The following is a 24,910-nucleotide window of genomic DNA, read 5'->3' as shown; positions in this document are numbered from 1 at the left end:
CGTTGTGCATATTGTGTCTCGTGGTGCCGCTCGATACGAAGGAAGCCCTGACCTTGCGATCAGCGCCATAGCTCGTGAAATTGGGTCACGTTCACATAGTACATGGACTCGCGTGTGGGAGCCTTTTAACCGGAAATAAGGATAATCACACTGACACGCGCTTGCGAGGACACTTTTTTTTTTTGTACTTACAAAAGGATCAACGATTGCAGCTGTTGTTTGTCGCGCGACACCGATCGCAGAGGGGAAAACGAGTGGACGCAGCGGTGCGCATTAGTAGGCCGGCTCTTGTTTATAGGACGAATATTTCGACGCGGCAGCAGTCGGTCGGTCTATTAATATTTCAGAGTCGAATGCTGCAGCAGCAGCATATATACGTATGCATAGAGCAATCTTGCATGCAGCTTACGTGTAGGTATATTACGTATTTAGTTTGACTTTGTGAATTTCTTCGTTAGATTTTCTCGCGCGTCTTATATACATAATATGTACTCGGTGATGGCTCGATGATTTTACTAATTCAAGTGGCGCAGTGGCTTAACTTTTCTTTGGCCTCGAGACTCTCCGTGTCTCATGAAAATCACCCGACGATGAGTAAAATTAATCCATCTTATTGTTATGGTGGGGGGCTTGACGAGTGTTTTGTTCGTACGGCCGTTGTGTACGTGTGCTGCTGAAAAACAGAACAATTTTCCCCGATGGTCGAGCTATCCTTTGGGCCAATTTGCGGGAGCTCGGCGGTTTTCATTTGCTTTGATAATATCGTGGCAAGTTGGTTGTGAACCATCGGGGAGCTTCTAATTGATGGATCCCTGCGCACACCGCTCGCGGTAATTGGGTCACTCGCGGTACAGCGGCGACGATGATCGTAAATTAGACGCTCGAGGGATAACCTTAGCTTCTTTCTTTCTCCCCCCCACCCCATTCACTCGCTCGGAAATATTGTTGTTAGTGCTGATAGCGCGGGTCCACCGTAATTCCAGTACAGTTTTTCAAGGATCACACGGTATACCAATACAAAAAGATACCCGCGTGCGGTGTATACATAAAAATAAAAGAGAGGAAGGGGTGCTATCTCGAGCGCGATTTTTCTAAAGTTTAATTTATAGCGATGGCAAAGTCGCGTTTTCCGCACAAATTTGCCCACCATCGAGCCGTGAATCATGGCCTTGTATAAAGCAATGAGAGGAGACGACAAATGAATATCCCGGAGACGCGTAGCTAACGAGTGGCTGTCCGAAATTTATTGCCCCCGGTTTAATCATTTTCTCGTTTAGTTTTCCAAAAAAGCTTGACGTGTGCTTTCTGAAAAATCGGAGAAAAAATTTAAAAAAAGTATCCTACAAAGGAGGAAAAAGTTAAATGAAAAATACTGGACAACTTTGCGACGTTATCTAAAGGACGCCGTACACCCGTAATAAGGCCATAAATCTCCTCGTTGAGCGTCAAGTCGATACCACAAGCTCTCGCGATCGATGGGAGTTAAAAAAGCACGGCGCTTGCGAAAAATACACAGGAGAGCTAGCCTGGCAGGGAGGGATACGCGTAAGAAAAAAACGCTGGTTGCGTGCACGTATATATACGTATATATGTATAGCCTCCAAATCGCAATCGGTGGCTCTCGTTTACAATTACTCGCTGGACGACTCTTTCATACGTGTATAAACATATGTGTGTGTTTGTGCACGCACACGTAGGCACGCGGGTAACGGTACAGAACACCGTGTTGATACCGAGGCACTGCGCATGGACTAGCGTGCGTGTACCGTTAAAACCTTTTCGACGTACCATATCCGCGAATGACTCGCTCTTTCTCTCTTTTTTTTTCCTGCTTGTGTGACCGTGTGTCTTTTTTTTCTATTTCTAAGTGGACTGTTCATGAAAGAAGGAAAAAAACCCACATTGCTCCGATTGTTCGTCACGCAGAGATGGATTTGAGTCCTGAAAAAAAAAAAAAAAAAAAAAAAAAAAAAAAGAAAGAGTATCAGGTGACCTTCGAACCTTGACTTGGTTCCTAGAGGCAGTGCGAGGTGAGAGGAAAATCCGATGGTCACGGAATTAAGGAAGGGATTCATTTTTGAGTAGCGCGATTTTCGTTGACTTTATTGATACGCCGAAGTTGTATATTGCAGAGAAGCTTTTGGTCATCGAATCGGTATGTCACATTCGTCAATTTAATGTGACTGTAAAAACGCCGACTCGGCAGCTAGACAGTACAGTAATTCCACGTTTCGTAATAGAGTGAGGGATTGCTTCAATCGTGTTGCCACTGCGTCGTATCATAAAAAAAATGAACTAAAAATATTGTAAAAAACAATGAAAAGCGTGTATGGATCCTTAAACATTCGGCAAAAGTCCATTGTAAACATTTATACTGTATGATGTATAGTCCTATAGCCACCGTGTATTAATAATCCACGGGATACGGTATAGATCACCATTAAGCGGTAATGGTATAATAATACAGTGTGGCTTCGGCTGCAGGCGCATTTACGAAGGTATGATATTATATCGTACGCGCGTTTGCAATCAATCCTCGTAAAAGTGGGTGAAACTTTTAAGCATATACATATATTATACAGTACCTTTATAGTGCCAGCAGCGCTGCTCAACAGCCGTTAAATATACCATACATAGTCAGAGCACACGATATGTACATACATTATGGATGATCATATCTGATGTTTACAAAGATCGCATCATTCGTATCTATGTAAAAACTTGAGTATTACATGTACCCACTATCTTGGATGATTGGGTTGTTGAGATTTGAAATCGGTTGGTGAAAAAACTGTACGTATGCAAGCCCCCAATTGTACCAGTGATTCATCGCCACTACCAACATCATTGACCATCAGTGTCGTGCGTTTTGTCTTCCGATTCACTGCTGCGGTGCGCGTTAACAAATTGCTGCCGCTATACCAAAGGGTGATAAAGCCTCCCTACCTCCCTATCCGCGGGGGTGGCGGTAACAGCGGTACAGTAGCTTTCAGTAGCAGCAAATTATCCGATCGCTAGGGAGAGGGAGGCAGGGAAGAGATTGCGTGTGCCGCTGTTACCGCTACCACTGCCCGAACACATGTACCTTGTACATGTATATACATATATATTACGCATACGCGTGTTGCTGCCGCACATTGAGAGCCAGTGAAGCGACGCGCGATGTGCAGCAGCAGCACCGGCAGTGGTATTACAGAGGAGCGTTCGGCGAACAATGGGGCCGCCGGGTATTGGCAGATTATGCCAGCACGCCTGGCCTTATTTCCCTCACTCCCCCTTTATTCTTTCTCTCTCTATCTATCTACACCCGTCGATTCGAACGAACATTTTTAATGCTCGTGCATACACACTCGCGTAAATAACGTCGTTGTCTCGTGGCTTTTTGCTTTTATTACTTTTGCATCCACGCAACCGTTTTTCTCTTGCTCTTATTTTTTCTTTCTTTCCATACTCCAAATGGATTTTTCCGATTGTTATTAACTACACATTTGTTTATTCGCTGGGATGATGTTGCAGGGTCGGTATCACGAGTACAATCGGCGCGTGTACCATCGGTGTATCGTTGGGCATCAATATGGCGTTTCGGTTTATCGATTCGCCACTCCGCTAATCGAGTGAAAGAACAACAATCATTAGGGAGCCAATGATAAATGTTTCATTTCACTACTTGGTACGCTATCGCGTTGCGTTGGATAATTGATTGTGGCCACCCTCCTCCCCTTGAGGGGGCAAATCAATACCACCTCACCGGTATTAAAAAAAAAAGAAAAAAAAAAAAGTGCGTAAATCTTCTCTCTATTGTCTCAGCCGAAAATCCACACCTCGGTGTGTACAATTATTCAGGTGTACGCTTCCATCTGTCGAATCTCAGGTAATTACATCACAGCACCGCTCGGTACGATCGAAAGAGCCCAACGACGAAATAACACTATAAACTTACCACACGCAGCGTATGCCCCATCTCTGATGATGTATTGTACGGGTATAATTTTTGTAATTTTGTAACCTCGGCTTGCCTACGAGTATAAAATATTAATAAACGTACTTGTGTATACACACGGAGAGAAAACACCGCAATATAGCGGCCAATAAGTATATATCTAAAAGAGAGGGAGAGAGAGATTGAGGATAATATACGCGAGACGCGGGAGAAAGCGAGCATAACACTGTGCACGTGTATAATATACCCATGTACACAGATCCGTGTGTAATATACCAATATACACGGCGTGTGTTGCGTCGCTTGCCTCGCGTCTCTGTCCTAGATTTCAGGCTCTGCTCCAAGACAGTGAAAGGATTTTCCTCTTTTACGGCCCGAGAGCGCGCGCGCCACTCCAACTGCAATGCCAGACCGGCTGCTGCTGCGATTGTTATATTATATAGCCGAGCGCACCGAGAGAAGAAGCCACTTTTTCTCTCTTCCGTGCCTTACCTGTGATCCTGCATTTTTTACCCCTACAATAAGTATATTCTGTATTTTTTTTTTTTTTTTTTTTTTTTTGCGAGGAGAAAAGAAACTCGGGGCCTATATAGGGGTAAACGGTACAGTTGTTGACCCCCCGATAGTGATTGACCGCCACATGCATTTTTAAATGGAGCCTTTGTATATAGATGTACAAATTATACAGGGGTCAATCACTACCTTAAGGTGTCAATAACTGTACCCTTTACCTCTACGTATCACAGAAATCCACGGTATCGAGAGTTGTACACGCATTGATATTTGAGGAATAAGAAAAGAAAAAAAGTGAACAGCGGCTTATGAAAAAAAAAAAAAGCACAACGTGTGCTTGAAAACATTTTACATATTGCGTCTGCGTGAAATGTATTTATTGTAATTACGAGAGGGAAGACATACAACTCTCGGATGATCGATAGGTACAGCTTTGCGAGGCGGCTTACAAAATAAGATGCAAATATTTTCACGTAATGCAGAGTTGGGTGTTGTTGTTCTCGTCGTGATTAATTTTGCCGTACGTGTGCCATTCCGGCTGATGCATAACAGTCACTTTGGGACGTAATAAAGCTTGATTTTTCTCTATCGCCTCCTCCATGTCTCTTTTACTCTCCAGGTATAGGTACAAAACTTTCGTTTTAGTCGCCAATGAAGAAATGTCCAAGTTACCATTGTAATTAGCGTAGTGTTAATTAAATCAATGAACCCGTGCATGAAAATAAGATTATAATTACGCACAGATCATAGGGAGGGAGTCCCTGTGGACGACTCAACAACGTACGTTGATAATGGGAGTAGGTATATCATGAGCTTCCAGGCTGACGAACTTGAATGTACGAAGCTGAGTCACGTCGCTCTCGCGGAGGAGGAGGAGGTGGGTGAAGAAAAAAAAAACGAAAAAAAGAAAACGACTTCACGGTACACTCATCCAGCACGTGTTATACATGTATGTGTCGAGGTCCTTTTTTTTCCGCGAGCACAGCGCCACTCCAAACAGAACGCGCCATCTGTCCCGACATCCGTGAACCGCCAAGCGATTCTCTCTCTTCCTCTCCGATCGATTCTCTTGTTCTTTTCCTCGCAGTCGACGAGCGTTTTTTTTTTACTCTTGGCCACGCTCTTATTGCCAGATTTTCGCACCTCTTCCTCAACGACTGTAGACAAATGAGGCGAAAAAATAAAACAAAGTGTCAAAAAAATTTTATCTCCTACGCGTACACTGTTGCTCGTTAACGCAATGGATTTCCCACTATATAGGCTTACTTACGATCGAAGCTAATAACAAACCACCCCTTAAACTATTAAAAAAAAAAAAAAAAAAAAAAAGAAGACACCCTGGGAGTACAGAAAGATAGAGCATAATACAAGAGCGCGTCCCATCTATTTCCACTTGTTCGAGAACGTGGACAAAGTTTCTCTACTCTTCGGTTAAATCGGGACATGAACAAAACAACCTGGTCCGATGGGACAATAAATGTTTTATATCCCGAGTCGAGAAAGAAAAATGTACGTCGCGGAACGCGTCGTTAAATCAATGATAACGCGATTGTAACATAGGTATGCGAATAACAACGCGAGCGTCGAATACCTATATGTATAGAGGTACATACACGTACCCAGGATTTCAGGTGTAACGACCACGTATGGGAGAGAGGAGGCGCAGGAGGAGGAAAACGGTAAATTCGAGCGCGAAATTACATGCCTCTCGGACTGTACAACCTCTCTGTACGGTCGCGGGCCGGGGCGAGCTGTAATAGCAACAACAGCCGCGCTTCGTCGTGTATATATATATATAGAATCACACGCGAGAGGGAGAAAGATGTGCTAGCTACGACAAAGAGGAAGAAATACATAAGTACACACGCAACAACGGCCGTACAACGAAGACAAGTATTTCGCGTATATAATATTATGTGCACACACAACATACTGTGCTGGTCTCCTCACCACGTACATATATTTATATTATATATGTAGGTACGGGGGATAAAATCGATTTCGGAAAAAACAAGCTCGACTCGTTTAAAACGGTACGCCTCGTTTGAAGTCTAGTTACATCTATTCTCTCCCTCTTTTTTTTTTTTTCTTTTCTTTTCTTTCCTCCTCTCTTGCTCCTTTCGTCGTGGTCGTCTATGTGCCGGATCGTCGTTCCGCAAGGACGAGGCTGTGACTGTAATACGTGCCGAGTCCCCGCCGAGAGACAGAAATAGGAAGGAGGACGAGAGAAACTCGCCTAGGACGTTGTACAGCTGAATCTTTAAAACTGCGCCCCGTAGCTGCTCCCCACTGAAATCCGAGCAGGATCGCGTCGTCGCCCGTATTATACGTGTGTATATACATGTACATGTACAATGATACAAAGCGCGTGCGCCGCATACACGACTATTTCTCTTCTTTTTTTTTTTTTTTTTTTTTTTTTTTCTTCCGCTGCACTGTGCCCGCCACGGCGTGGCTGTGTATACTTTTTTCTTTATTCCAAGCTCGTTCGTTCACAGGGCACATAATATATATGTACGGATTCTCGCGGTATCGCGCGCGAGTAGTGAGAAAGAATCGGTATTAATCATCGTGTCGTCGCTGTCGACGACATGAGTCGCGAAATGCGGCCGATGAGGTTCTATAGTTACAAACGCCCAAGAGGATGCGTTTCGAGGAGAAGTGGCCCAAAGGTGATGCACATAACGCGGACGCACGGAGAATCGCGTGTGCTAACAACGTCGGTTCGGAGCTCGGGTGGATTGTAATGGTACCTATATAATATGCTCTTTTACTTACGAAAGCGTCCTTCTCCGTGGCTCGACTCGGCAGATGCCGTGCGCATCTGTCACACCTGCCTGCTTTTGCTTTTTGAAACAATTTTCCCCGTACACCTTATACGTATACCACAGTACGTACAACTATACTGCTATACCGATTTTCAACGTGTGCTGTTTCGCAATTGCGCGCCAATTTACATCCATAGGTTTGCGGAGAAAAATTGCTTTTTTTTTGCCGTACCGTTGCGATTGCCGTCAAACCAGCGATGGAAACAATCGGGGGGGGGGGGGAGTTTTAAAAGGCGCACGTGACGGTAAACTCGAGTGTGCCCTAACGAGCAGCTCCGACACGTGCTTTTCCGCGCTCGTGGCGACCAATCGTCACCGGAAGGGAACGAGTCCTGTCGCTGTCGCGAATTGCTCTGTTTTTGTCTCTAAGGACGAATAAACAAATGAAGCGAATTAACTTACCCGCGATTGTCATATGGAATGTTGTGTAACTGCGCGCCCATAAACGCAAGAAGCTCCCTCGGAGGGACTAATTGGATCCCTATAGACTGAATTCTCGAAACTTGGGATGATCTCGTTAATAAAGGGCTTCGGCGAGTCGTTGTGTACAGGTATAATCTTTCGTATAATGCATGTTCAATTGTAATCATCGAGTGGGGATTACCGAGTAAGTATTTTATCAAACAGCAAGCATCGATTGTTTCCTCAATAGATGTATATGTATATGTATACATATGTATATGGGTACGCATCGATGGTCATTGATATTTAAATGACACGCCAGCCAGAAAAAGCTCGCTACTGACGGTCAATAATGAATAATAAGTGGGTATACGTATACCTACGGAACGAATGCGCGCCGGGACGACAAAAGAATCCACATCGTCACGTTGATTCCGTAAATAAACAATCGAGTACCTATACCTATAGGGACACGATCGTTTGGTGAACATTTTTCCGGCTCAGTTGCACGGGGTTATTGCTTGTTATTGAGAAGGGGATAATAAAGTCGCGCGTTTGCTACGTATAATGATCCCAACCGAATTTTTTACTCCATACCGATCTAGTGGCGGTTTAGATGAACCAAGATCGGTATTAGCACGCGTGTACCGCGTAAAGGGAGGGCGTATGAATTTTAGTATTTTCGGAAGACGAGAGGCTTTTGAAGGGACGACCGGAAGTGTGTACCTGCGACAGGGAAAAAAAAAAAAAAAAAAAAAAAAAAAAATTGAACTAAAACCGCGCGTTCTTGCGCTGAAGGGAGATAAAAGCGGCAAAAACGGACACGGACGATCGGACAGAGTAAAAAATCGAAAAGAATAAAAGCAAAAAGAAGAAGAGGAGGAGGAGAGGAGCGTATAGCGTATATATAAGTTGGGAGTAGGAATGACTGCGTACGGCAGGTAACAAAGCGGCATCTGATCGCGCAGGTGAACAACTTACCAACTTCCACTACTACTATTACAACCACCACTACTATTTAATCGCGCTTATATGCTTACGTTATTTCCGTCCTCTTCTATTTCCTGGCCAACTGCACGTTATATACTTGTATACCAACATTGCACGTACAGAGAGTGGGCGAGCAGGCAGGATGCGCGCGCTTGCTCGCTCCGCGAGTGTGTGTGTATATGTATATAATTGTGCCCCTATACACACACACACACACACACACACACACACACATTGACCCTCCTCGTAAGCTCTCTCGCTCTCTGTCCGACCAACGACAAATGCACGCCTACTTCTCTCTTTCTAGCACGTCTGCCGCAGCGCTCGGCACACACACACACACACACACACACACACACCCTTAAGTTCGCCGGCGGTATTTCCTTACCCCGCACTGTACGTGTATACACACACACACACACACACAGAGCAGAGCAGAGCAGAGCACCGCCACGCTATATGCAGTTCTCGCGCGCGTTCTCGACGGCAAAAGAGGCAGTAGGGTACACCAGCCTAGGCAGTACCACAGCAGTGAACATACACTCCGAGGGAGCAGTTGCTCTCGGCCGCCCGGCACGTGTCTGTCTGTCTGTCTCTCTCTCGCTCGCGTTTTCGCTCTCTCCCCGGCTCCTCTCCTTCGTCCTCCTCGACGCTGTTACACACATTGTCCGATCGTCGAGCCGAGCAGTAGGTACTTCGACATCCACAGGAACCGACGACGCGCGCACGGGAGATAAGCTCGCCGCAGCTTTGTTGTCCGTATACGCGCGCGCACGTTCCACCTACAATTTTCTCTCTGTGTACGACAAACCCCCCCGCCCACCCCTTCGCGCAAACGTCCTCCCACTCTTGTCCGTGTCTTTGCGAAAAGCTCTCGTGCCGTGTGTGTGTGTGTGTGTGTGCGCGGTAATCACGCACACGTGTGTCTCGTGCACGCGTGAGCTTTTTTCCCGAGCTTTTCCCGCGGCTTTCCGAACCGCGCTCGATTCGCAGCGAATGAACGCTCGTCTGATCTGTACGGCGCGTGTACTACTATTACCACCGACCGACCGACCGTTGTGTTGCGGTATCATCGTCGTTTGTGTTATCAAAATGTAAAACAAACAAAGTATTGTTGATTTTCAGTGGAGATTTTTGTGGTGTTTGTTAAATATTTGGTGAGTGTGTGCTCTGCATATAGTGGCTCGTTAACACACCGCATCAAGCAAAACACAGGTAGGGATTATAATAGTGCGCGCTAGGATAAAGTAGAAATATTATCCTTGTTTGGGTGATGGTTATAAATATATACGTGTACAATAAGCGCGTGCAAGTGTAGAAGTAGAGGATCGGTGGATGTAGCGATAAAAGTGGTGGCGAAAGGGTGAGCGAAGCTTGTGTTGGTGCACACGTATTTTGTGGAAGGACGAGCGAAACGAGCCGAGCGGTGGTACAGCAGGGGGTGAAGGAGCGAAAGAGAGGGAAGGAGAGTCCGCAGGACTCTATGGCGATTAAGAGGATTCCGAGGAGTGCTCCTGGTGGGGATTAGAGGACGAAGGGAGGAGGAGGAGGAGGACGCACACGCGCACATGTCGTCCCGTGTAACATCGCCGCAGTGTGGACTTGTGTAAGCTGCTACTCCTCGGGATAATAATATTATGTGCTCGAGATTCGATGTTCTGCAGGGCTTGGTCAGCTACCTTATAGTGTCAGGTGTGTGTCCACTTGGTTTTTTCCTTTTTTTCTTTTATACATCCCTCCAAAGTACATATACGCAACGTTATTAGCGCACACCTTGCGCAACGTGCTCGTTTCTTCTTGGGGTTGACCCTTTTTTTTTTTTTCTTTTTTTCTTCCAGCTGGAGAGGCTCGAGTGCACGGGCAGATGCTCGGAGGAGTGAATTGTTTTTTTTCCTCCCGAACGATGCAGGGGCGGTGAAAATCGGTGTTGCACTATCCGCCGTGCATTGGTGTTGTACACGGCTGTACAAGAAACAATATTGAAAAAAAAAAAAAGTAAAAATAAATTAACAACTACGGATTGCAAAATCATCGACGTTATACTTGTCTTCTTTTTGTCGTCGTGTTGCTTACCAGTGAACGCGCCACGTAAAATGCTGCTTAATTAGCGACGCGGCATTATGACACACTCGCACAAATTTAATGAGCTTTGCTATAGTGGCTATACGTATGGACATACACATATCCCCACGTTTCTGTACGGCAGCATGTTGTTATATTGATCAACTTGTATGTGTGTGTGTGTATCAAAGAGACGGAACGTTTGAATTACTTAGGTACTAACAAGGGTATACAGCAAAACGTATGTTCCGAATCGCTCGTATCGCTGTATCGATCACGTGTATGTGCTCCTCTGCTTTGAAATTCACAAGGGAGACAAAAAAAAGAAATAATTTAAAATTCAGTGGCACATATTCGCCTACGTGAAAAATCTCCTTGTAATAGATGTTTTATGCTCGTTTTTATGGTATTGTATTCGCAATGCATGATAATAACACACACGCACACACACTTCATATTTATAGACACATGATTGTAAAGCAATGCGTATATTTATTAGGAGTGCAGTCGGCAATTCTATACTTAGTTAACGTGCATCTATCTTACATATGAGTGCACACACGCGCGAAATATAGATGGGTGCAATTATCATTACGTAATGGAGCGGAGTGCGTCGTCGCGTGCAGTTTTCCGGACGCGACTTGTATAGGTGTACATGTATTATAAATACATCATACCCTCCACTCGACCGATCCGCTCTCCCTGTACATGTACGTACATATAGTTATACCTACTCTTGTATGCACACGAGTTTGAGTTCTTATACTCACCACTACAACCTAACTGTTTCGCCCGCGCTCATGCATCGCAAGCTAAATGGACGCTTTGGATAAATAAAAAAAAAAAATTAGCGCATCGCGTTGCATCTTTCATGTACATGTATGCACATCACACACATTGCGAAGCAAAGGTGATGGAGTGGGAGTATACTGTTTGTCCGATCAACAGAGTTTATCTCGCTTATTAAACCGCGTTATTTGCGTCTCGACGCCTTTGACATTCAAGCACCGCCTATACCCATCCAGTAAATAGAGCGGGATGAAAGACGCTTCGAATAGTCTACTTTTCACATTATAATATGTAGAAAAAGACAACTTGTAATGCGTGTAGGATACACAAAAATCTCGAAAACAGCAGCAGTAGAGGTACGATTCTAGATCGTAGTTGCAGTTGTGGTGTGTATTTCTTACAAGTATAGTAGCAGCAGAGTGTCCTATAATTAGATGGAGAAAATGCAAAATGGCATGCAAAGCTAGCTAAAGCAGCATGCACAGGCCTACAACATGTACATACCCACGTATATGTAGCTGGCTGTCGTGTGTGTGTGCGTTGTACATGTAGCCGGTGATGCAACCCTATATAATATATACTAGCTATACTGCACGCATGTACGTATATGTGTATGCTTCACTTGCGCTAATCTCGCGCGCGCGCTAAGGTAAAACGCCCAATACTTGGACAGATTTTTCGAAACTAATTTTAACGCTCATATTCCGAAGTTAATGTGCAATACTTCCATATTTTTTAAATAATTACTTGTAATTAGGATGCCTTAGGATTATATAACACACAAAAAATGTTTTAAAATAGCTCTTAAATAATAGTTATCGTACATTTTAAAACATGTCAACTTATCGGAGTAGTTGGACAATCATTCTCGACTGTCGTAGTAGTTGGACAACCTTGAAAACCAAAAGTTGGACAATGCTGCAGTACTTGGACAAGTTGGAAAGCAGTACTTGGACAATACTAACTTAAACGATTTTACAGTTGTATAAATTACGATAAGGCACAAGTACTTATTAAAACTAAAGTATGTATTTAGATAAATACCTTATAACGAAAAAATGTTAACGAAGGGGATAAATAATAACAAATTTATTACGTAAAATTCGTAAGTAAAATTATTAATCTTTTTTCCAAAAATAATTTATTAAATGCAAGATAAATCCCTCAGGGTGCATTTTGATTTTCAACATTTTCAATTGTGAGGAATCGCACTTCTCCTTCTTGATTTGAATTTTCTTTAGAAGGAACTGCATCTCTTCAATAGCAAACGAATTATCCAACTCAATTAAGCTCTCACCTCGGTACTCAGTTTTTTCAATTATTCTATCAGTGAGATAGTGTAAAACCAATTTTACTGTTTTTTTTTTAATTTTGTTATTTAAGATTTATTTTTAATAAGACTATAATTTTTCTTACTTTTCTTTTTTGTTTTTGTTGTATGACCTCCACTTTTGTTCTTTTTCATTATTTTATATTTTTTTAAAAACATTTTTCCTCTTTTCAGAACCCATACTTCATCTGTATTTACAGTGAATTGGAGGTTAACTTTTAAAAATGTTGAAAAAACAATTTTCTTAAAGCGGTGCACCCCTTAACAACAAAACTGATTAGTAAAGTGTTTTTTTTCTACAAAGTACTTCACTTTTTATACACTTTTGTTTAAAAAATTCGCATAAAAGATTAACTACGTTAAAAGGTAAACAACTTTGATTGTATGTCCATGTACTGGCTACGACGTTTTTGTGCCTATGACCTGAAGTTGGACAAGAGCTCCACGTCTGTCCAACTACTACGAAATCGTGAGGTGTACTTGGACAGCTAATTTTACATTATAAAAATTTTTTTTGTCCACGATTACATTAGAAATATTGTTAATTAATGTAAAAGTTGTAAAATAATACCATACAGCATTTATACAAATGCATTGGATTAATTTTAACGAGCATTACCTATTATCAAAATCATAGAAAACGGAGAAAAATTATCGCAGTCTTATGGCGCCTACGGTGAAATTTAGAATCATTCGCATGTATTAAATGTTGCTGAAATTTTTTTAAAAATTCAAGTATATCATCAATAATAATCATAGCAATATTAATCTATTACGTTTTTTAAAATATCTCTTTTTTATTTGCTACAATGACTGATTTTCCACTGTCCAAGTATCGGTCTGAATTTCAGTTTTGTCCAAGTATTGGGCGTTTTACCTTAGTACAGTCGTAAAATTTACACCTAGGAAGAACAAGTATAGGGGAAGAGGCGAGACGAAGAGCAATCTGCAGGCGCCATTGGTGCCCGTGTACCTATTTAATGTACGTAAATACATGAGCTTTCCCTCCGATACATATATATATATATATTTCTCTCACAAAAAATTTCGTTCTATTTTATTTTTATCTCTCTCGTATAACTGTGTATATATAGATACCAGAGAGATAAACAGACGCGCGCCCAATCGCATGTACTGTAAGGGACCTGCAGGAGGAAAAAGAGAGAGAGAGAGAGAGAGAAGGATCGAGGAAGCGCTCGGAGAGCGGAAGGAAGCTACGACGAGCGAGAAAGTGGGACTCGTTTCAAACTTGTTTCCCATAGCTGACTCCATGGGCTCTATTGTTTGGCTATCTCTGTGTGTGTGTGTGTACATAGATACATTGCGCGCCAGGGTTAAAAAGAGCGGAGAGCGAGCCAACATCTATCGAGCGACCCGTCCTTATAACATTTCTCTCCCCTACCTCCTTCTCTCTCTTTTTCTCTCTGTCCCTCGATTGCACATGAACGTAATTTATATAAGTGTATACATACGTACGCTTATATATTATACGTCCACCACACTTACGTGACCTATAGCTTGCATTCATATGCATACAGATATATGTATATTACGTGTACAGTTGATTTGCCATTGGTCGTTCTCTCACGCTTCCCTCGTGTATTGCTCCCCTCTCGGTGCCTTTCTTTTTAACCCCGACCTGCACCTAATATGTGAGCGCACGCACACGTCTCTCTCTCTCTCTCTCTCTTTCTTTCCTCTTTCTTTGTGACTCTTCTTCTAGTAAAGACCCAGGGTGAGTCGTTCATCCCTTCTTCTATGTTTTTTTTTTTTTTTTTTTTTTTCCGGCTGAAATTTAACAACCATACGCGACCTGAGGCCGTATGAAATTTCAAGTCCCTGTACGTACCATTTATACCGATGTATACCATCTCGTAAACGCGTAATTGCGGACAATGACAAGCGTTACACCGTCTGCTGGCCTTTTGCTTCAAAATTCGAAAAAAATGCGGAGATGAGTTGTCTAGAGGAGGGTTAACTTGTAATCTTTGCCTCCTCCCTTTCCCTCATGGTTAACGAGGTGGTCAATACCCATCGCGTTTGAACAATGCCCAAGGTTGTATTAAAAAAAAATGCTCGTAACTGCAGGGCTCTGTCATACACATTTTTTTTTACCTCCACGACGTACCTAATAGTCTTACAAAAAAAAAAAAAAAAAAAAAAAAAAGCTTTCGAAACTGCACCGGCCTCGTTGTTTTAAGTGCACATTATTTTGGCAATCAAATCGTGTATTTTCGTTTCCAAGAACATACCGGTACACCTTGCGATTGGAAAACAAAAAAACTCATCAGCGCCTTTTTACGAGTCGACGAATCACAGGGCAAACTTTCGCAAATCGTTATACCCACAACTGCTAACACAAAAGGGCGTTGTTTACTGCGTACATGATGTATTATATATAATGTACACAATAATACGATGCGTTATAGTGTTAAAAGCGCGTACAAGTATATTATTGTAGTAGATATCTAACTTGGAAACGAGATAAATTTATCGCTGGACTAGAACTTCGATGTACCCTTTATTTTGCATACATCCTGCGCCCACAACATTTATCATATTACAACATGTTGTGTGGATCGATCGATCGACTGCAGCGTTCGGCGCGTCTCCTCATCATCGATGATTCACCGACAGGGGAGCAACAATAGCCGTGATCGTGGAATGTCGCTGTGCCGCGACGACACGCGAAAACAAAACCCGATACTTGTGCACGACTGTACGTATAATCATGAACGCATGTACAGATGCATACTACAACAGGTTCGCCGGATACCCGAACCACTCACGATATTGATTTTTATTTTTCTAAGTGCATGCCAAGTAAAAAAGAAAAAAAAAAAAAAAAAAAAAAACACAGTCATCACGAAAGCAATCACCACACATTAGCACAGCAGCTATCGGACCATAACAAATCGCCTTCTATCTTCCGCGTGAAATACGTATACTTATACTCTCGACTTCACAACTGCATTTGACGCCAAATGGGGTCACACACGCCTATATGTGTACGCCCGTCTGCACACTTTCTGCTGCTACTGTCGAGATAACACGCCTCCACCTGCGGAACTCTGCTACTGTGCTCTCTCTCTCTCTCTCTTTGCAGAACACGCGGACGCAATACACGTCTTTCCTGCGTATAAATTTTTGAAAGGCAAACTTCGTTTGAATCCATACCTGTGATGCGCTTTTTTTTTGACGTTGACGACGACGACGAATTTCTCGAGCAATTTAAGTTTCGACTCTGACGAGCTGCAGCACCCAGGAGCAGCGAGCAAAGTAAATTTCCTGCTTTTAATAGTTCGCTAGTCGCGTTAGCGCTCCCTAATACAAACGTATACATCGATACGTTATAACCAAGCCAATTGAAACTCCGTTGATGCGAAAAAAAAGAGGGCTTTGCTGCGTTTTACAGACAGAGTCTTTTATTTTGTATTGTATTTTTTTTTTTTTGTTCGCTCATCTCTTCCGCGCAAGGGAAAGAGAAACAATTAACGCAAAAGTCAGAGAGAGGGAGGGATAAATAAAGCAAAACTTCCGTCTGCCGGCAAATTCACAATTTTTCGCCAGGCAATAAATTCCCGGAGTGGAAAAGTTACTTTATAACTCGCCTGCGCCCGCCCCCGCCTCTCCTTTCCACTTTCCTATTTCTCTCTCTCTGCCTCGCTTACGCGGCTTTCTCTCCTCCTACTTCACTGTACACCCGTACGTCTATGTTTGTAAGTACACCGATATTACTATGTTCATTACTCTCCACACTGCAGTGCTGTACACATGACCTTCTGCACACCGTTCGCTCATTCGCTCATTATACGTATTATATATTGTGTGTACAATGGCAACACCGCTTCTCTCTCTCTCTCTCTCTCTCTCACTTGCACTACACATCGTCCTGTATACATAAGCTGCCATTGCGCACTAAAAAATCATAGGCGAAGTGCAGGCTCCCCATTGTTTACGCAAGAGGTTACACCGCTCTCCCCCTTTTCCATCGCGAGTGCGCTTTCAAATCCAAATCTATGGGAGTCCCCCTTGGGGTATATGTACTTACGTTACCTTACGCGTGTGTGTGTGTGTGTGTGTGTTGGCCTGCCTTCCTCCCTTTTATAACGGGGCGCTCTCTTTATGTTCGTAAATTTGGCTCTCTGCTGCTGGTGTGGATAAAAATATGGTGCGTGTACCTACAGACGTCCATGCACCCCTACGGTGTGTCACATTATCGCTCTAAGACCGCTCGACTTTGCACTGCATGATATATTATACTTTATAGATCGCGGCTTCGTGTTGATGTATTACGCACATGACGTGTAGTTGTGTTTTTTTGTTACTTACCGTATTATCGAAAACACGTAGAAATCGTCGCTCCGTTCATAGTATTGTACAACTTGAATATTATTCTGGTGAAAATTAATTATCCATGAGGCATGAATTCTCGGCGATACGAAGAAGAAGAAAAAAACCACAGATAATATGTAATAGCGCTCGGCTACTCTGTTACACCGAGGGAAGAGAAAAAGAAGGAAAAAAACCATCGGCAGACGCCCCGAAGCGGGCCAGCTCCCCCGATAATCAGTCAACACCAACCCACACACGCGCAACATCTCAATCTTTCCACGGACAGCCGGCTCTCGTATATTATACGAGCCCACCATATGGACACACTCCGCACGTCAGCACGACACCGTCCTTACTTATTTCGCCTCCACCCATCCCCCTCTCGTTTCTGCAGTGCACATGTATCGCAGTACTCGCGTTTTGATCTTGAATCTTTGCTCCTGTGGGTCCATCTCGTACACCCATGTATACGCAAATTGACAGCGAGCCTTGCAGAGCTACGTGGATTAACAGAACTGCGTGCGCTTGAATTTTAACTTATTCCTCCCTGTTTTCCGGTGTCGCTTTCATTAGAAAAGTCAGATACGTTTTTTCGCTACATAAGTTCTCTTTTTGCGCTAACTATAGCGTCCTTGTATTCCTTGTTTTTGTGCGTGTGGTGTAATGTTTTCGAAAAAAAAAAGAAAAGAAAAAATTGACAAACGCATTCGTAGTACACATAATTACCGCATGAGTTTCACGTCGTTAAAGGGGAAAAAGAAAAAAATGGTAAAGAAGGGAAGAAAAAAAAAAAAAAAAAAAAAGAGCCAAAGCGATTTTAACAAGTTATCGATTTCACGCCGCGCGAAAGAAAAGAAAGAGCTCTTGTGTCCACACGCGTCGTGTAAGTAAGTATGTATATATATTATTGCAGTTACTTACAACAACGACACGTATATATATATACATACGTTGCACGTAGCGTGACTCCGCGATGAGTTTCGCACTGTCTCGTTGCCGCGCTGTCGTGATCTGCCACGGCAATTTGCATATTCAATTCGCTCCCTTTGCTCTTCGGCGCTTATATTATACATACAGGTACACAATGTGTATATGGGTGGACAAGCTTTTCGCAAAATTTAACACGGACACGAGCACCCGTGTCAGGTGATACGGTGACTCTATGGAGGAGGATCGAGTTATCTATCAGTACGAGATTTTTTTATTTGTGCGATGAAAATAAAAAAAAAATAATAAAAAATAAAAAAAAAAGACATTGTTGCAGTTGAGAACGGAAAAAGGTATTGTGTAGGTATAGTGTTAAGTGTCGAATCAGATCAACTGAAAGTACACACTGTAGTACTATAGGGGAGGGAGGGGGGGGGGCATAAAAAAGCAGAGTCGTCGAAGTGAATCCACATGTTAATTCGCTCGAGAGACTCCCGAGAGAATCGCGCAACGAAGCGCGTTATTAATCAATTTCAAACGAGTATGTACCTATCTATGCTACCGCTTTACTATGCTCTAAAACACACACACGCGCTCTTACACACAACTGTGTTTGGGTATTCCGTGCACGCGCAGGGATAAAGAAGAAAAAAAAAAAAAAAAAGGCAAAAAGAAAAAAAAATCAGAGTACCAGCAAACGACGTCAGCCGCTCTCTTTGGATGTATATGCCTGCAATGTACACTTACTACGTACAGTTGTTGCGCAACGCACAGCACACAATATAGCTCTATAGCACGTACATATAGGTATCTATCGGCACGATTTGGTTAGTTATGTGAATCCTCTGTAATACCTGATGTAACAACTGTCGGCTTCGCGCAACATATATATAGATACTGTACGTCACACTTGTATTGTGTATACTTACAGAATAAAAAGGATGGAGAACGAAAATAAAGTAAAAGAACATAAATAAAGGGAAGGAACATCAGCTCATTCCGCTTGTGCAAGTTCTATAATTACTTAACTGCAGCTTCTTCTCCGTTTCGGCTTCTGTTGTACGTGCAATACTCCAGCCTATATCCGCGACTACTCATACATAGGTACCCTATATATTATTATATTCTCACCAGCCAGCCGAAGACATCTAGATATGCGTGTATAGCACACCAATACCGAGTACGGCACAAAGTATTTCCTGAGAATATGAATTATGCAGCGAAAACGATTTTCGAGTGCGACACGGGGGAGACAAGTTGGTAATTTTCGTTTCCGCGTCTGGTGGACAACTTTTGCCGTGTCCCCCGTGAAAATTAAACCACGCGAGTTTGAATAATGAAAAAACTCGCACGCGCAATCTGTTGTACATACATTTCGCTTGACGCTCATCAAAAATTCATTGGGGGGGGGGAGGGATGTTCATTCCGAGAAAACCTGTTACCCGCAAGTGTCGATTAAATAAATTTATCTTACTCCTCCCCCCCAAACAAAAAATGACCCGTCACGGATTGAAAATTCCTTGCCGACACTATCCACGCGAGCATCGTATCAAAGCAATCCCTTCCAAACCAAACACACACACGAGCGTAGAAATAACACGAGCAGTCGGACCTGCAATCCTCCCCCACCCCTCCTCCTCTGCTATGTATCAAAAATAGATCGCAGCAGTGATGTCGGCCAGACACGCGAGCATCCGAGCCCCATACACACACCTCTGTCAATAATAATGACGATTATCTCGAGGACGCCGATCGGAATAACAACAAAAACCGTATACCATCGCCACTACAACGAAGCTGAAAAACATTTAGGCGTGTGTAGGTGCCCAGCACGCGCTTTTCCAAAGAGAATGTATCCACTCGCACTTATTCAATTACAAGAGAGGGAGAGAGAACCGGCTAATGATTAAAGACCTTCCTTCGCCCTCCCCACCTCTCCTCTCTCTCTCTCTCTGGGATCGATCGTCCGCCTTAATTACAAGGTCTACACATGTACGTGTATACAGAGTTTATGCGAGAGTGTGTCTGTCTCCCTCGTGTATGTACAGAAAGGACTCTCGTTTTAGCCGTGGCTCTTTACGCCTGTCCGTCCGTCCGGCGGCCGCCCGTATCGATTACCACGTTGTAGACGCTATACGCTGCCACGCGAAAACTCCCCCACCCTCGGCTATTACGGCTTTGATTGGCCGTTTTCGACACTACCTTGTATATAGTTACATACATGCTGTATCCCTTTCTTTACATAATGTAGCTGTGACGTTTGATATTTGTTTTTTTAGCATTTTCATGACAAATAGGGAGAGACTTTTTACCTCGTATCACTCGATCATGACAATAAATTGATTATTCTCATTAAACATAATTATCATGTAAAATAGAGGCATGTGTGATCTAATGAAAAATTTTTTGTTATCTCTGTTTCAGAGCGTGAAAGGCACCCGAATCGCAGGCTGTCTGCGTAAGTATAATGTTTCGCAAACAAAGCGACAATGAAATTCATTTATCTATACAATACGTGATATAATATGGTGTATCTTATAAGTGTACGATACGAGTATTTATAGGAGGAGCGTGGAGTGACGAGCTTGATCGATTAACTGCACTGTACACGCGTGTTTACCTCACGTATACAAAAGCCAGATATCGTAGCTGAGCTTTTTTTTTTTTTTTTTTTTTTTTTTTTTTCTACCGCGTAATTGACTGGTGCGATGATTGAAACGAGCAACAGTTGTTTTGTATGATTATATTTTGGTGGCTATAAATCCAAGATATTTAATTTTATGTACCAGGAAAAAAAAAGCACAAGTGGGCGAGGCGAGTGACGAGGGAGTCAAGCCAACAATGCAAAGTACGCAATTACCGTGATTAATTTAGCTAAACTCTCGCAAAACACTCGGAGCCGACCTTTAATTACCATCAAGCGTCCTCTCGCTGTACTCGCCCGTCAATCTCAATCGAGTGGGGAGCCCGTGGCGTTGATCCCCCCCGTCCCGAGGACGAGCCGAAAGGAGAAAAAAAAAAACCAGACCGTTAATCGCGTGCTAAATGACTCTGGGTTGTAACCTCATTATACGTACACAGTGTTCCTCGGCGGACCGCGAAAAATTCAACAAAGATCATAATTCATTTTAGCTCGCGGAAACAAAATACCTTACAATGGTGGGGGTGCAGTCTTTTTGTACAAGAAGAGGAATATTTTGTCTCGATTCGTCCCTCCTCTCCTTTTTCGATCTCTTGATTAAGCCAGTAATTCGCTCGACACGATTGTCTTGGCGAGTGTTGGGGTGTCCATTATCGTTGAACCATTGCGTGTGCACTTTGAAAGTTAAAATCTCAAATATTTCCGCTGTAGTTTGGCGCGAGCAAAAACAGAAAAATGATAAGAAAAAAAGGGGGCGAGGGTGCAGCAGACGAGGAGGTATTGTTACACAGAGAGAGCATCGCTCGCGGGGACTCGACGCGCGATGTAACGAGAGAGCAGTCGACCATTTCCATTTGGCTCTCTCTCTCTGCAGTCGTCACGCGGAGGATGATGATTTTTCTCAATTGCGCCTCGAGCGACGCGCGGACCTGCTCTTCCCCTCGAGAAATCAAATCGGCTGCGGACGAGGAGCGGGTGCTTCATGAAAGGGGTGATTGTCCACCCCCTCATCTGTTCTCTCTCTCGGTTTCGGGTATCTTCGTTTTGGTTACCGCGCGGTTAAAAATAACCCGACACCCGCAAAATGTCTAAGCTCTCCTTCCTTGCAACTCGAACCAAAACATCCAAGCGAAATCGGCGCAAACACCCTCGCTCATGATTGAAAGCTCTGCTAACGTTTATATACGTACACATGGAGATTTTTTTAATGAGGAAAAACAGCTCATCCGCGAGTTGGTAACCACTCTCGAGCACTTCGTGACACGCGTTGGGGTTGAAAAAAAAAATGAGACGCCGCGCGGATATTAATCCGGATCAAGGGTCGTGGAAAGCTCTCTCTCTCTCTCTCCCAAGGCTTTTGGAACGCGAGTTTGCCGGCAATCTTCTTGTTTCAACCTCAAACACACCCCTACCCCCCCTTTTTTCATTATCGCTGTGTGTGCTATACACGCGTAAGTCTCGTTTCGCTCCGAGGAGGAAGAGAGCGTGCACCTACGCAGCGGTACCCGTATAATTACCCCATCGTCGTGCGCGTCTTTTTTTTTCACCCTAAAGAGCAAAGGGATCCTGTTTTTTTTCTTTTTTTTTTTTCTTTTCCTTCCCCGCCTTCTATTCTTCGGTAGTTTTTGAAATGACGCCCCATGCCCACGTGGAAAAGTGGGATTTTGCTTTTTCCCCGAGCTCGCTCTGCGAATGGAGTTGTTTTTTTTTTTGTTCACCCCTTTCGCGCGCTTTTTCCTCGTTCTCCCTTTGAACGGGGCTTTTGTTTGCACTCTCGTTGCACCTCGTTTTCGTTTCATACATACGTACACATAGTAATGATGCACAAGCCTTTGCCTATATATACGATGCAGGTGTATAGGAACCTCGTGTTTCAACCTTTGAAGTTGAAATTTATTAGTCATCTTAATTTCTTTCTCCAAGATGGAGTGGATTATTTATCGATGACAAGTTGTCACGTCAGCGCAGGTAAATATTTAATTTGGGTTATCGTGAGCACCACGAACGTCCGGAGGTTAAACTGTTATTGGCGCACTTAAGGCTGAGTCAGCGCCATAGTCACCGCTGCAGGTATTAAATATCGAACGAAACTCGGGGAAAATGGGTCTTTGTCACGAAAACCATTAGGTCTTGTATCCACCATTTTACTACATATTGTAAAAAAAAAAAAAAAAGAAAAAGATTTTTGTCCCTGTACAATTGTGCGTACCTCGAATTTCCTTGAAACAAAGAGTATATTATGTATATTCAACAATAAAAGTAATGCATCGAAAGGACGCGTATCGCAATTGACATAGACAGGGCTCATCCGTTTATTTTCTCGTGATCTCACGCAAACTCTCGGACGCACGTGTGTAACGTTCACACACGCTAGTCTAAAACTTTGAAAAACCAAACCTTAACCCATCCTGGATACAGATAGACAGGCGTCCCTATGGGCGTGTACATATATTATTATATACGTACGCTCCACACGTACAGCTCACAAACAGCAATCCGGCATTCTCCAAAACTTTCTCATATACATGCCTACTCATCCTCTGTATCCCTCCGCCCCGTTTAGCCACACGTCCACACGTATATACATCATCTCCCTGAGTAGCATCGCACAATCACCCATAGGGCTAGCGATATGATTCTCTCGCTTACGTTGCAACTATCCACACCTATATGCATATATGTATACGTGGAGTGTTGTATACGTGTTACACGCCCTTCCGAAACTTTTGCGCCAGTCATCGCATCTTTGTCTTCTTATTCTTCCCTTATTTTTCCTCTTTCTCACTCTCTCTCTCTCATTTCCTTCGCTCCTTCGAAGCGCGCGCCAGTATAGCAAGAGACCAATAAACAGCTCGGCGCGTTTTCCGCATGCCTCCGCACTTCTATGAATAGCACCAGTATAGGGTATATATACCGACATTCATACACGTGTAGATAAACGTATATAGAGTACAGCCGAGAAGAAGAGGGGGGAACGATTCACTGCACACGCATCTAATACTGTTTTCCTCCTCGCGCCATTTCGTACTGGCGTCGAGGCGTCGCTGCCACGCACCATCACCGAGACGTATGGAGTTATGGAGTACACATACAGGCTGTATCCCTCCTCCTCCTCTTCTTTATACTATACAAGTACTAGGTATGTATACCAGCAACGGAGAAATGGGACACGCGTGGCGCACACTCTCTTGCTTCTTTTTTTTTTCTCCCTCTTCCTCTGATGGTGTATACGCGCTCACGATGCGGGGGGGAGGGCTTCCGTTTTACGCGCTTCGTGTACGTTCGTGCACAAGGGCTCATCTCTCCCTTGCATCGCTGAAATTGATGCGAGAGTCTTATCCTAAACGATATTTTTTTCCTCAAAATTACATTACGACACAAAAGAGATCGAAAAAAAAAGGCGTCGCATTTGCATGTCGGCAAAGTTATTTCGAGCGGGTTATCGAGTTTTTGCCACCTTGAAACTTTTCAGTCGTCCAGTCTCCGAGGATCGACTCCCAAACAAGGCACATAGAGGACGGAAGGGTGTGTAAATTGTTCCCTTCCGTTCTCTCCCTTGGCTTCGTGCTCATCTTCTAGTTTCCCGTACACGGCTCGATTTCCCCCCCCTCAACCGAGTCCTCGAATAAAATGTCCCACGGGAGACTTTGATCCTTTCCGAGTTAAATTTTTCGTCCCTTTTCTCCATCCTCTTCCGTACCCACGCGAATTATTAGTTTATTACTATTCGCAAATCGGCACAATGGAAGTTGCCGGCCATACCGAGAAGCTGCTTTGAAAATTTTGTCGTGACCAGCCAGTTACTTCGGCCTCGAAATCGTAAATACGTTTCACTTCTTACTTACCCGTGCAGTGGTACGTATACATATTATATATACTCGTACCCGCAGCTATTACACACTCGGCAGATCGTGAAAGTCGTTACTGACTTACGGTCCCCTCCCTTCGTTTGTCTTCATACACGGGCCTTTTGTATGCTCGACCAAGTTGCAATGAGCACGCGCCGTCTATCTAACATATATGCCTATAGCGAAAGGAAGACAACAATAACTCTATTAATAACCCCAACGACTGGGTTACCTTTCGAGGAACTGAATGTGCCTTTTTCGAAAATTCCCCGTACCACATTATGTACCTTTTTAATCACCTCTCAC

The 24,910-nt window shown here is 43.5% G+C and overlaps 1 protein-coding gene across 4 annotated transcripts in view; it reads left to right on the top strand.

Annotated features, from left to right (window-relative positions):
• The window catches only part of lilli (AF4/FMR2 family member lilliputian), a 195,098-nt gene that overhangs the window by 151,666 nt on the left and 18,522 nt on the right, over window positions 1-24,910 (top strand). For all 4 annotated transcript variants that reach the window (XM_014353081.3, XM_014353082.3, XM_014353080.3 and 1 more), the window contains one exon: window positions 20,540-20,573. In XM_014353081.3, coding sequence (XP_014208567.2) covers window positions 20,540-20,573 — 34 coding nt within the window. The remainder of the gene's footprint in view (window positions 1-20,539; window positions 20,574-24,910) is intronic.

The sequence above is a fragment of the Copidosoma floridanum genome, unplaced genomic scaffold (assembly GCF_036245765.1).
Source record: "Copidosoma floridanum isolate Cflo_tuat_1 unplaced genomic scaffold, Cflo_Japanese_pri ptg000006l, whole genome shotgun sequence".
In the NCBI taxonomy this organism is placed as follows: Eukaryota; Metazoa; Arthropoda; class Insecta; order Hymenoptera; family Encyrtidae; genus Copidosoma; species Copidosoma floridanum.
The sequence above is the reverse complement of the archived record's forward strand: the minus strand, read 5'-3'. Positions and strand labels throughout refer to the sequence as shown.